This window comes from Simochromis diagramma, unplaced genomic scaffold (assembly GCF_900408965.1).
Source record: "Simochromis diagramma unplaced genomic scaffold, fSimDia1.1 OVJJ01000387.1, whole genome shotgun sequence".
Classification (NCBI taxonomy): domain Eukaryota; kingdom Metazoa; phylum Chordata; class Actinopteri; order Cichliformes; family Cichlidae; genus Simochromis; species Simochromis diagramma.
In genome coordinates, this window is record NW_024387152.1 from 5,379,079 (window position 1) to 5,394,217 (window position 15,139).

Sequence of the window (15,139 nt, forward strand, 5' to 3'; positions counted from 1 at the left end):
GAGTAAGCATTGGCTGTGTGGGAGAGCAGTAGGGCCAAGGGGAAGTTATTCCCATAGTGAGTTTATCTGAAGTTAACCGCCTCTCCCCCTATTGCTCTCTGAAGGTTTCAATGTCCGGTTGCATGGGTGTGCACTATATACAGGAGTGAGTGAGTAAGACAGAGAGCAAGAGAGCAATCATGATGCAGTTTGCCCACATAGATGCAGCTAACCTTCATACTAGGGATACACCAGTCCAATATTTGGATTGGTCTGATCCTCAGAAAACACATTTGCATCGTCTATGGGGCTAAACTGAATTCTAGGATTTCAGTGTTTACGAAGCTATGCTAAGTAAAACCACAAGCACTGCATGTGGTTGCTAAAGGCAGAGCTATCATATCATAGGGACGGGGTCAGCAGTTGAGGGTATTTCACACCAGCAGTACTGACAGGTTTTTGACTTGATGCCAAACTTTGGTCAAGTGAGCGCAGTGAGATTAGGAGTAAGGAAATGAGGAACTAGCATGATCATGAATGGCAGTGGCCTGCATTAACCTAATGACTCTCACACTGAGCTCTAACATGTGAATAATATATATTTTTAAATTGTATTTATTTTTGTTTAATTAATCAATCAGATGGTTTTCATTACACGTTCATTGCACAATTTTCCTTAAGAGAAAGAAGTTAACGCTGTAAAAGGTTTCCACAGGTGACCCTGTTAAAGGATGAGTTATATTTGCAGCTGCCTCTGTCTCTGGATCACGGAGTGGACTTTTTTTCACTCAGTCTGCTTTTGGTGTGGTGCCGCTGAGCTATTGGTAGGCTGTCTGCTCTGCATCGCTCTCTGTGTGATTACTGTGCAGATTTCATGAGGAGCACGAGCATGTTGCCTCAGCTTCTGGTCTGACATCTGAGGTGGGGGAAGCTAGCAGGGACCAACACAGAATGTCAGTTGCTCCTGTGGAATGGTCTTTTAGGTCAAAAATACCCATACAGCCTACACTACGTCCTCCACCATGTCCACCTGTTTTTTCCACAGTTTTTTTGTAATTTGTTGCATCAGCTCTGTCACGTTCCTGGGTCTGTTGACCCAGCATTTTGAGTTTTAGTTTATTTGGATGTTATGTTAAAGTTCTTTAGGGTAGCTAAGTTCATTTGTTTATTAGTTTTGTTTATTAGTTTCTCTTTGTGTTTTCTACCCCTGTGTCCAACATTTTGAATTGAAAATGGCAATTTTTGCAATTTCCAGGCATTGTACTTTTGTGAACTCCTCCTAGGGATCAACTTCAACTTCATATTCGGTCAGACTAAACTACAGACCTGGGCCACATTAAACTGCTTTTCAATTTTCACCACGTGGCGCCATAGCGAATTTCGATAATTTGCCATGATATTTTAATTTGTTCATATTCCCACATGCATTGTCCAATCTGGACCAAGCTTCTCAGGTTTGCGGCTCTGCTCCTGAAGACATTTCAACTGCAATATTTGACAGTGTTCACAGCATCACCTAGTGGGAACAGGAAATGTCATGTTTTACACTTTGGGGTAATGTTTCAAGGCGGATGATCCCAACAGCCTCAAATTTGTCCAGGAAAGCCTTAATGAGTTGGTCTTAGGTTACATTCAAAACTGTGAGCCTTCGTCGAAAGGCGTGGCCCTGGCGGCATGGTGAATTTTGATGTTTTACCATGAAGCACAAAATTGCTAGAACTGAAAGAAATGTTGGCCAATCTCCCCCAAACTTCACAGGCATGAGTCCCACCCTGAACAGATTCATATGACCATTGCCAGCAGTGGTTAGAGCGCCACCTAGTGGGAGCACTTACTGCTCCACTTAGATTGAGCCCCTCCACCGAAAAAAACAGTGAACCTTTATGATGCTTCAGTGTGAAAACCGTGAGGTTTCATTGAACGGCGCACCGTGGTTGCCATGTAAATCACCATGAAATAGGACATAGGTTTTGAAGGACTTGGAAAGCTCTAAAACTCGTGAATCTTGGCACAGACCTCCAATGTGATGAAGGCTTTCATGTTTTATGGTCGCTTTCAAATTTGGTAGCCTTATGTAAGAAATGAAGACGTACAAATTAGTCTATTGGAACCACATACTAAACTTAACAGGAAATCATGTATTTAAAATTTAATGTGCAAATTTGGCGACATTTTTCGCCATTTTAAGGCCTCAATCTTTCACGAAGAAGTCCCCCTAGAGATTTCATCAGATCAACATGATATTGTGTGGAACCTGAAGACCTTGGTCATGTTAAATTGTGAAGCTTTTGGGGTTTTGTAAAATGGTGTGGTCATGGCCGCCATGAACTACTAAACTGCTGTAACTCAAAGGCACATTGTCCAATGTCTCCCAAACTTCACAGGCAGGATGAGAATCGAGCCCCGAACACATTGATATGCCATTTCTCAGCAATAGTTAGGACACCAGCTAGTGCGAAGTGGAAATGCACAGTAGGTTATGATCATCATTCGATCTAGATGAACGTTTAACTGGTGATTCCACAAATGGCATGCATCAGTGTGACATGTTGGTAAATGGTATTCTCCATTGTCACCTAGTGGGCATAGGAGATGTTGGGCAGGGCTCGACTCCACCGCAATGCGACGGCCCTCTCTGCCTTCAGCTTTAATTTAAAATTGCTTTTATTTGAAGTTCAAATAAATCACATGTAAAATTATCCATGTACTATGTTAAATGATATGTAATTAATAGTCAAAATGATCGTTTTTATGGTTTATGCCTTACTTTGTCCCCTTGTATCATATTGATACTCAGCGTTGACAGATACCCAAAGCCAAAGATTACACCTGATGAAGCTGGATTGTTGTATCACTACTTAACACAGCAAGCAACTTCAAACACTGGATCAAAGGTTTTTATGTGACTCTGTGGTTCTGTCATACTGTCTTAAAACAGTCAGTGGAGCATCATAAAAATTTATTACTCATGTTTTATTGAGAAATTCCATTTTTATTATGAAGTAAGTCATTACACGTAAAGCCTTGAAGGAAAAGATTGAATTTCTGCTTAATTAAAAACGAAATTCTGAAATATTCAAATGAATCAAAGGGGTAGTGTACAGCAATCGGGAAAAAAAATACTCGTGTGTCTTTTGTCATTTGCTGTGGATAGCAGCTTGCCAAAAATGATCTTCTATTGATGCAAAATATTAATTTGAACACTTTATTCAAAGTTCTACAAATTTACAAGCATCTGCCTAAAAATAATTGGCAGGAGTACAATCCTAGAAACATCTATAGTCGGCATTGAAGGAGAACAATTTTAGCAAAGCTGGATACAAAAACACATAATCCCATTTAGCTGAAAGGTTTAACCAGCAATCAAATGTTTGTTTGTTTTTTCTCTTCACAATATCTGAGAAATAACATTGGAAGAATCTGCCTTACATATAAAATTGGGTGTCTTCACCTTTTAAGAAGTCATATATTTTGACTTTTATTGTCACAGCCAAAATGCACAGCCAGTAGCTTGGCAAAGCAGTGGTGTCACTGAGGCTTGCACACAATTTTCTTTAGTTTATATGTTGTGGAAACCTGTAAGAAACCAGTGAAAACAACAGTTATGAGGGATTGTGTTTCAAATTGAGGGACCAGGTTTGAATGAACACATAATTACCTTGGGGCATCTTGGAGTCCTACCTGATATAAGAGTAACCACAGACAAATACTCTCTGATCAGCAGGTTAGTTGATAAAGTTGGCTAATTTGGGCTCACAGATCATTTGGGCATTTCAGCCATGCTAAAATCAGAGTTTTAGCTGTTTATAATCCCTGTTTGACAGCCAAAGCATGATGTGGTATACAAACACCAAACAGGTTCCAGTGCACCAACTTAAAGGCTCACCCAAAAATCAGTTTTATTACTTGTTTTTCATAGTTGAGAATAGTAAACTAATGCCCGACACAGGTTGCTTAAATATAATCAGGATTTTGCAGACTGCATATGTTTACTTTTCAAAGCATATCATTATAAACATATTTATGATTTTTAGCAAAACTGCGCTCCCCTAATTGTGTAACGGGGGATCCATTTGCTCTGCTTGCTGCATAGCTAAGCTAAGTAGAAGGGAAAAAAAAACTTTTATTAAGAAAAAACAAAAGGGAAAATAAGAAACACACACACACACACACACACACACACACACACACACACACACACACACACACACACACACATTAATGTTGCTTACCTCGTTTATATGCATTTGTTTCATCTGAGCATACTTTGTTGGGAGTCTTTGCTGGGATTTGTCCTAAGCTCTTTGTTTCACTGTGCACTTTGACAAGTGTGTAAAGCCCCTTCTCTTGACACAACAAGCAGAGGACGACTGGTAAAATTAAGATAACAATACTGATTGCTCCAAGTGCTGTAAATACTGCTCTTTACTGCATTTAGCAACAAATGACAAGTGCAAAACTGATCTGATACAAAAATTAAACAACAGCCAGTGTGTTTGCAATTGCCATTTTATTTGCCAATAGGATAGTGGCAGTCAACAAAAGCTCACATAATGAAAATGTTTGACTGAAATATGGATTTGTATTCCCAACAAAACTGTTTACTGTAGATTGGGTTCTGTAAGATTTTTTAAGATAAACCTGAATTTTGTTTTTCGTTACAGCCAGCTATTACTCTAAATTGAAAACATGTTTTAAAATACACATTTTACTGACACCAAATGGCTTAGTGACGCAAGTGAAAATGAAACTTTTAGCTAGCAGTCTAATACAAAGTAATGGAACATCTTTCACTTTCCTTTGTACCCTCATGTATGAATCTAAGACATGAGTGGAGTTTCAAATATTGACTCACTGATTCATCAATACATGACAAAGCCTTTAGGAATCCTCAAGCAAGATCTCAGAGTGTCTTTGAAGTTTTCTATACAGATATGTAAAGATGTGGACTGTTCCTCCCTGTGAATATTCCTCCCATCAAGAATAATAAATAACGATTTTGAGAATCCATTCATTTTCAAGTCACAATAGCAAGAGACTTAACAGGGTATTCAAAGAATCCCCCAAACACCTGTTTCTAGCTTTGTTTCGGGAACCCTAAGTGTTCTGTGGGTCATACTCTGGGGTCTTCTCCCAGCTGGATGTGCTCAGCAAGCCTCCAATGGAAAGTACCCTATCCTAATCAGCTTCCTGTACTACCTGGAAAAAAAGCAGCGTCTTTACTGCAAACTCCCTTTGGAAAGCTGGTACCCGCAACATTATGGAATAAAATCAATTTGAACCCAAAGGTCACGATCTTAGGTCAGGAACATAAAAGCAATCCTTGGCCCAGGAGCCTGTTGAATACTTGAAGTCAGAGCATATCCTTAGTCACCATCATGAAGAGAGAGCAGTTAAAAACCTGACAATCTATCATCCATTGGAAATGTACCTGACTTTGTACCACTTTGGTTACACAAGGAGTGGGGTAGGGCTGTTCGATATAACAATATATATCGGATGACGATATAAAAACGTCTATCATTTCATTTTACGCTATCGTTTGTGTCGTGGTGTCGCAAAATAAACTGTTTACAGCAATATTTTTTCATCGTTTTGATGGTCACTGTAGTGGCTATATTAATTTCCTAAAGTTCTCTCTTTCTCTTATATTTTATATAACCACACTACTTATGCGTTGTCGTTAGCAACAACGACGGTAAAACCATCACGTGTCCGCTTGTTTATGTTCCACATAAACCTTTCACAATAAAGCTCAAGATCCTGTTGAGACTTTTTCAAAATAAACTGAATCACGTGAAAGAGCAGATTATTTACGGATGAGAAGTAAAAAAAGAGCCGCCAGGTGCTAAAAAATAAACCTTAGACTCAAACGTTAGAACAGACTTTTCCCCGCAGCACGCCGTGTAATAAATACTCACAAAGAAAACGGTGGCCTTTACAACTTATGTCTAAAAATGTATAGTTTCATGCATCGGTTAAAACACTCGACTCCAGCTACATGACGCCCAGCTGGAAACACTTCACGCAAGTCGAGCTGCCCGAGATTCACAGAATTTACAGAAAATGTTACATTTTTGTGATTTATATCGTTATCAGGGCGATAGAATTGTTATATCGGGATATGAGATTTTGGTCATATCGCACAGCCCTAGAGTGGGGTCATATCAGTGTCAGCAATACCTCATGCCACTCACAAGTTTCCCAGGGTGGATATAGTTGTAGCACTTCTCACAAAACTTCCCACAGTGTAAAAGAGCCCACTGTTCCATGGCCGCTGCTTCTCCTGAGCCCACAGCTTGACAGTCAGTTGAAGCCTCCTTTGCATCACCCTGGAATAAAACTTTAGTGAGGCTAAGCTGTATGACTCCCTGATAACTGGATCACATCAACCCTCCCTCTTTTTACATGCATCTTATAAATACATTACCAGTAATATATATCTGCGATGGAAGAAAAACAGTAGCTTGGAGAACTGCTGTGAGCAGACATTGACTTTACTTTTTGCGTCACAGCATGTCAGCATTCCTGTGCATGAATGTAAACAGCAAAGATGTTTGTTACCTTGTGTAACAGCAAAGATGCAATTGTAATTATTTTCTTAAATTATCATCAAACTAGTTTTTATTCGAAAGAATGAATGAAAATGATTGTTTTCCCCAGTCATTTATTTTCAGGGATTTCTTTGTCATAACTGACTCATATAGCGTAGTTTAATTAGAGCGTATGCAATCATAAACAAGACAAATACAATATTTTACACAGATTTCACACTATATTCCCATATGGAAAAGAAAGAGTAAAAACTTATATGATCTACTCATGAAAGTGGCCACTTTCTCATTACTTTCATATATTGTTTTAGTAAGTTTCCAAAACATACAAGTTTCATTATATAATTCTTCAAGGGATCTTATACCTGTTTTCACACAAGACAGATACAAACTTTATAAGATTTATATATATCTTTTCCATATGGGTTATCACTGTATATTAGGTTTTTAGTCTGTAGAGAAAGAAAGAAATCTATACTACATTGACGAAAATTAAAACCAAAAATGGTCAGGCATTCATGGCTGTGGTTAAAAACATTCTACACATTTATAATAAATATCCCTATTACTATATCTTGACATCTGATGGGTGACAAATGACCTTCTTACTCATGCACAGGAGGAAACTTGATTAAACTAGATGAAAATATCCTTCTCAAAACAATATATACCTGTCTTTATGTAGACATTCAATATACAACAGAGAACAACAAAGAAATAACTTTAATTTGTTACTCCCGTATATGGACTTGGACCTAATCAATTCTGTTTCCCCAGTGTACACAGCTCTGGAAACACTTGGTGCAATTGGTGTTATTGCATTTGAGATGCAGTAGCTTTGATTTGCTAGAAGATGTGGTGACATGGTTGGAACATTCATGTCACATTTCTCTTACAAAGACAGTGTAAGTGAAAATGCAGTTAACTTAATTAACGAGGCTGCAGCACAGCACAGCACAGCACAGCACAGCACACCCCAGCTGATAGTCACAGCAGTATTGGCTGGCACATTTTTTTATTAGCTCTGTTAACTCCTGTGTTTCTTTTTATGTATTTGCAGTATTTCTCTGTAAGTTTGTAGCACTTGAATCACAAGACTGTGTTAATTTTCCCTCTCTTTTCTAGTGAAGTTTCTAATTATTTTATTCTTTATAGTTCAATATTTCGGTTTTTCATGAATTAAAAAAAAAGACTACCACATTTTTCAAGCCTTTGAATAAGATTTGATCAAACTCATACTGTGCTTGAAATAACCTGAACCAAACTGAGTAGCATTTGCTGTTCCTAAATGACAGACCTTAAAGATGTACCTTATCGGCCTGGACAGCGGGGAAGATGCCTTAAAAAGCAAGATTGGCTTTTTTTTATTTTTTTTTATTTGATGCATAAAACCCTGAGCTGAAACTAATGGATTTGGGGCCTCACAAACGGCCGATACCTCCCCCACAGCTGACTCCCCATATGCCTATTTATTCATGCTGAGGTAAGCTGGAGGAATTCATTTGCTGTCAGCTAGTATTGAATTTGAGATTAGTTTTTATTTCAGCCTCTGAAACAGCTCTCTCTGCCTTCCACTTTTGCTCCGATGCTGAGTCTTGTGTTGTCTGAGGAGTCTTAGAAAACACGCGCGTATCACCATCTGGCAGCAGGTGACAGATATGAGCAAAGCCGGCTTATTTCATAATGACCTCCAGCTTTATCCTGCGGCATTCCCCAGCCAACTTCCTGTTAGGATTCTGGATCACTGCGCTTCTCTGATAGAGAACTTTTATCTTTTTACTTTCTGTATTTTATGGGTCTTGGTGTTGGACCTGCTATCAGATTTTGACAGCCTGGTTTTAGCATGACTTTGACTTTTTTTTTTTATGTCTTACAAGGCGTAACAGTCTGTCAACCAGAGTGTCAGTGCTGATTTTAAATTGAAAACTTTCTGTTGTCCAGATGTCTTTGCAATATGTATCTGTTCTCTTTTTAGGCCAGCAAGTATACCTCCAAAATAACGCCTTCCTGGGAAGAAAAGAAATTTCTCACTGATTTCTTGGGCCTGTGGATTTCAGGCTGGTGTAGCGTGTAGAACCTTAATGTTCGATTACCAGAAAGCAAGCTTGACAGTCATTCTGCATTCCCTACCGCATCTTGCTTTCATTCCCGTTAAGGCAACGAAAGAGTTTCAGAGAGTTTGCATCAGTTTGAACTGAGCCCCCTAGGCACAGCCCCAGGAACTCAATCCCTTCTCATTATTCTTATTCACCCTTTTAATAACAGTTGCCATGGTGCTGGCAACGATCAGGTAAGTTTAGCACCATAACCAAACATACAGTACTGTGCAAAAGTCTGGAGGCACCCTCCAATTCTTTGTATTGCAGTCCCAAAGAGCCAGACCTTCTTTCAATTTTTAAACTGGTGTTAAACAAGTTCTCTGGCCTTTGTGAAGGTCTTTCAGAGTTTTCCTTTGTTGCTTTTTCACTCATTTTCAGTCCAGTCCTTGTACCTGAAATGATTCAGAAGAATAATTTTGTTTGTTTATTAAATCACTTAACACTGACCTCTGAATCAATCAATCAAAGATAAAAAGGCACCCAACTCAATTTATGAACCAATGCTATGTCCACACATAACAGACAACTGAGCAAAGAATATTTTTTAAATGGTATCTTTAGCAACTTTAATACTAGCAGCCTGACACAAAAACAGTTGAATGTTTAAAAAATGCCAAAGATAACACAGTTTGACAGACATAAAATATTTTTTTACACGAACAAGGTGATTTTCAAAGAGCTATTGGTCGAAATTTTGTCATATCTCAGCATGGTGTGCAAAGTGTACTTTAAAAAAAAAAGAGGAAACTGGATAAGTGGAGGACAGAAAAAGAAGTGGCATACTTAAAAAAACAACCACCCAAAAACCCCAAACATCTACAGCAGATGAACAGTATTTGGAAATCATGTCCTTAAGAAAATTCCGCCCCGTCGGTTGATTCATCTACTGTTCACTGAAGCCTTAACAGAAATGGTCTCAGTGGAAAGGCGGCTGTTGAGAGGCGATTCTTAAGGAAGCGAAACCAGGAGAAACAGGTGAGATGTTACATGAGAACTAAACTGAAAATCAGTTTGATTGAATTATGAATCAAATTTGAAAATTTTGGTTCAAATCGTTGTCAACATGTAGGGAGGAAGTGAGGAGAGAGGTACGACAGTGAGTGCCTGCAGCCATCTGTGACACATGGTGGAGGCTCTGTTATGATATGGGGCTGCATTTCAGCCAGTGTTGTTGAGGATCTTGTCATAATTGATGGGATTAGGAAAAAAGTGTCAACACACTAACAGTGGAGTAAAAGCAGACTTGGATAGAAAAACACAAAGAAGAACACTGGGCTGGCCTCCCCAGAGCCTACACCTGAACATTATTGAAACAGTATAGGATCATCGTGACTGAGAAGAGAACAAAAAGCATCCAAAGAAGAAGAAATCTGGAAAGATATTCCTGAAGACTGTTTATGCATGTTACAAGAAAGTTTGCTTAAGAGATTTAATGCTATATTTAAAAATGCAGTTGGCTTTAAGCTCCAAGGATGTTTGCACATGCTTTAATAAATTACTTCACCCATTTCCCATTTTCCTTGCAAATTCAAAGAAATGTGAGGTGGCTTAAGACATATGTTGAAGATAAATGTTTATCTTATTGAAATCAGAATCATAATACTTTATTGATCCTTAAGGAAATTATGTGGTTACGATTGTTACAAGACAATACAAACAGTAACAGACTGAAGTAAATTAAATAATAAAATATATTACAAAGTTACAAAATATAAGAAATAGCTGTAATATATACAAATAGCACAATTATAAATATTCAGAATATTACAGATATTAAAAATGTGTGATTTTACTCTTAAATGTAAACTACTAAACTTTCTTATCCTTTAAAGTCACTTTAATAAGGCAAATGATTCATCTCATGTTTGTCTTCCTTTCAAGTTCCCGTGCAATTTTATTTTAATAAAGGCTGCACAATAAGGATCTTCTAGTAATCATTCATCTCTCCTTTCTGCTTTGAGGGACATGCTACATGTAACAAAGATTATAATTAGACAGGCTTTTATTCTGTGTAACTTTCTTGAAGGGTTATGCTTGCAGAAAGGAACAATGAGGTCCCTTGTCAAACATCTCCACCCTTTCAGAGAGTTATTTTGAATCTTGAGTACTCCCAGGACTCCAGAGACGCGAGGATGATACCTGTCTCTCATACAGATTAGTTGCCCTAATGATGAAATATTCCAACTTCTGTGCCATTACTGAAATGCAAATGCTTTGTGGTAAACACAAATGAATTCCCCTTCCACCTTAAAAAGAAATGTTTATTGTAATGAAGCACTGACTACCACAGGAATCGCTCTTATGCTTTTGATGAATAACATGTAATCTCTGTTGTACCTTAGTAATTAACCAGGAAACGAATGTCACACATGCTCCTGTCCTTGTTGTCTATGTTTTCTGTTCTTGTAATTATTATTATTTTTTTAATCAAGGTTCTCTATTATCACTCCAGGAATTTAAATACACTGTTGTAATTAATATATATGTATTGGGTGTTTTGTCCATATAAAACAACACATAAGGAATGAGTATTGTAACAGTTCTCCACCATCAACACAGTGCATTAGTGCACAAATACTTTAAAGTGTAATTCAAGGTGATGTGTAAAAGCACACTCACATCCTCAAATATTTCCTCCCTCTCAACTTTGGAAATCAGAGAGTCTTTTACTTTAAGTTACGAGGGTACAATTTGACATGTCAAATGAGAGAGAAAGATTCAAATTAAGTGTTTGTTATGGCATTTTACTTCAGATCTTTTATTGGCTGACATCCCCTGGGAAGGCTGCAATAGGTTTGAAGGGTTTAAATTAAATTTAAGTGTGGTGGCAGTGTCGTTTGCTTTTGACAAGTCTGTACCTTCAGATGTTTGCATGAAAGTTTTATGAAGGTTACCAGCTGATTATGCAGTACCGCAGGGATCAAGCAAGTTCTACTCAAATGATCGAAAGATCCATGCATGAAATGCGTACTGTTTATGCTTCTCCTGCGTAGAATTTTCCTCCCTCGCTCCCTCGCTAGGACTTCAATATCCACTTGCTTGCAGAAAAAAAAAAACTGTGCAGAGTGGTTTTCTGTTTAGCAGGACATCAAAGCTGATCTAGTTTTGTTGGTTCTTCACCCAGGAAGCGGAGTCCTGCTGAGGCCCATGTTTACCAAACAACCTGGCAGTGTGGTGTTTCCCATTCGTTCTGGCGAAAGTCGCAGGGAGGTGGTGTTTAGCTGTGAGGCCCAGGGACACCCACCTCCTTTCTACAGGTAACAGCTGCAGACATGGCTTTATGCATGCTTCCCAAGTAATATTCCAGAGACGGAAAAGGTAGCCAGAAATTTTCTTAAAAACTGTACAGTATGGATATTTTTTTTATTTTTATAAACTGCGGATGTGACCACTGTGATTTGTAAATACTTTCCTCTTGCAATAACACATTTGTGTGTCTCTCTCAGTCACAGCCAGTACAGGCTTATTACAGTTTCCTAAGCTTCATCTCCCCTAATTCCAGTAAATTCCAGTAACTGAGTTGGGCCGCTTGTATTTTTGTGCTGTTTGTGCCTGTTGGAGCCTTTTTAATAGAATCTAATAGAAAAACCATTTCTATGTTCCACTTTGGGTAAGTGAAATTCTATTAATCTGTTACTTAGCCCTAATTAAGAGGTCCTTGCATCACAGCCATACAGTTTATAAATGCAGCTTGTTAACCAAGCACACGAGTGTTGGCTGCTCTATTTTGTCATTCAAATAGTTCACTTCAAAAGCAACATAACATTAATAATAAGGCTTATATTAATCTATGGTAAAAGGATTTATCGCCTTAATAAAACTGATTTGATGTCATTGCTCATTCTTTGTAAATTATTAATTATTAATTAACTGCCCTTAGTTGCAGGTGTTTTGTATATTTGCTCTGGGGTGGCTGTAGCTCAGGAGGTAGACTGAAGGTAGAAGCTACAATCTGCAGAAGGTTTGTGGTTGTAGTCTGCATGCCAAATATCCTTGAGATACTGATTCCAACTTGCTCTCCAATGCATCCACTGGTGTGTGAATGTGTGTGAATGTTAGACAAAAAAACACTTGAGCATAGAAAAAGTGCTTGTATGATTGAGTGAATAAGGCATGTTGTGTAAAGCGCTTTGAGAGCTTCAGCAGAATAGGAAAGCACTATATAAGAATCAGTCCATTTACCATTGACAGCTTGACGTTGATCTATACAGTTCAGTGAAAGAGCTTCCTGTCGTTGCTATCCCTGACCAGTGAAAAGATCAAGAGAGTCAAGCACCACCTCTCTGATGTCATTGTTGAGACTGGGTGATAGAGCGACACATTAATGGAGTTTCTTTCACACAATAGGAATAATATGACAGAAACTGTCTTTCTGCTGTAGGCTTTCTTTACAGTCCCACTGGTAAAGATGCACAGAAACTGCCACGGGGCATCTGATCTGAGGTTATCACTATGATAAACATGATGCAAATCACTTGATGGATTGAGGTGCAGTAAACAGTTGCTGCAGGTTGTCCTTGTTCAGTACACATACCCTGTGTAGCTGAGGAGTCCCAGTGCTAAAAAAAAATTAATGCACAGTTCTAAAATGTTGACAAATTAAAATAAATGAGAAGCAATGATTTACTTTAAAGTGCATCAAGCGCATAAGCTATTAATTTATAATCTATCAAATGGGGCTACATAGCTGTTCTCTGGCAGGGTAATTAAATACAAATCGCAAAAACCAAGCATTTAATGTGTAATAGCTCAAAATGATCCCTCATACATAAGCATATGCGGGCGTTAATGTAGCTTGAAGATCCTTGGTGTTATGCCTAATGGATACAAATTGAAATGAATGTACAAGATGTTATCACTTGGATCGGCTGGAATACTTAATAAGCAATTGGTCATTTTAGTTTTTAAACGAAAACTCGTTTACGAGTTCAGATCTGCAAATTGTTCTGCCCTTCTTAGTTTAAGTTCTGAGGGCACGCCTGGATTCACATAAAATCAAATTTTGTTTTAATTAGTTCTTTAATTATAGCAGGTGCCACCAACTGTGGCAGTTGGTACACCACATCAGTAACTGATTTCCAGATTGATGACAGCTGCTGTGATATCTCTTTTGATGATGGGGCTGATATTTAGACAGACATATCGGGGGCATTGTTACGGCCTGTTATTGTCGTGTGCCAGCTAGCGGTGGTTTTGATTTAGCGTGAGGTTCAAGATGCCACATGTTGAAAGTTTGTTTCAAGGTATCAAGGACAAATTAACTTGTCTATAACTACCAAGCTATCACGATGTCACGTGGCCCCTAAATTTGTGTCATCTGGACTTCTGTTCTAGCTGCAAAACAAATCGTTTAATCAGTCCAGCCAACATATCTGCTGGTGAACGCCGCACTGCTGCATATGTCCCCGTTCCCTCGCTCCTTCAGTGGTGTCCCTCTCTCTGTTTGCCTTAATCCTTAACACTGTCCATAGCAAGAAAGTCTGAAATAGAAACCTCAAACTTCCTTCTTTCTGCGAGCTGTGATCATCTAATCAAATCTGCAATTCTGCATTATTAGAATTTTTTAATACCTATTTTTCTCAGTTATTCTCCTGACTCTAAGTGCCCTGTGTACACTAGCATTGGCTGACTATAAGGCAAAAACCATCATCATCAACTCTTAAACTGACCACATTTATCTAAATGTAAAAGTAGCTATGAAACAGAGTGGAACAATTTTATCCTTTGGGTCTGTTTTTTTTTTTTGCAAAACATCGATTGTAGAACATTTAGGGGATACTCTTAATGGAAACTTAACCCTGAAGTCTTTGCAATCATTGAGGAGGTAATGGTCATGTGATGCATCATTAACTCGACAGGTTTCTTAGTACATAAACCTTAATTATGCAAATCAACTTAAGTCGCCCAAAGATTTTAAATATTGAAAGTCGATCATGTTCCTTGTGGAATAAATGGAATAGAAATAAAATGATCATGAAGCATTTGAACTGAAAGACATAGAAATAAACAGCTGTTTGAAATAATTGTTGATGATTGCTTCTCATTTAAGTATATTTATTCAGGTTTCCTGCAGCAAACATCAGTCACTGTCATTTCTTTTAATATTTATTTAATCCAGTATGAATTAAATGGATGCATATGGCTTTGTTTCTGAATCCCTAACAGTCTGTGACTTTATCATAATCTTATCACCAGACACTCTTCTTATGTGCATGACATTATTATGCAGATCAAATTATTTTACAAAGGGTTTTGTGATGCGTCGTGCGCTTGCATTCACAGGTGGAAGCTAAACGACTCTTTCATCACGCCCAGACCGGGGTCTCGTTACTCTCTCATGGGAGGAAACTTACACATCGCACATCTTAATAAAGAGGAGGACGTCGGCATCTACCAGTGCATGGCATCGAACTCTTTCGGCACCATCGTGAGCAGAGAGGCCAGCCTTCATGTTGCATGTAAGTATAATCGCAGTTTTTTTTCGTGTCCGGATTTGCCAGTCGTTTC

General features: G+C 38.3%; 1 protein-coding gene across 2 annotated transcripts in view; it reads left to right on the top strand.

Annotated features, from left to right (window-relative positions):
* The window catches only part of cntn3a.1 (contactin 3a, tandem duplicate 1), a 79,572-nt gene that overhangs the window by 15,562 nt on the left and 48,871 nt on the right, over positions 1–15,139 (top strand). For both annotated transcript variants that reach the window (XM_040047292.1, XM_040047293.1), the window contains exons 3-4: positions 11,757–11,889; positions 14,915–15,090. In XM_040047292.1, the coding sequence (XP_039903226.1) occupies positions 11,757–11,889; positions 14,915–15,090 (309 nt within the window). The remainder of the gene's footprint in view (positions 1–11,756; positions 11,890–14,914; positions 15,091–15,139) is intronic.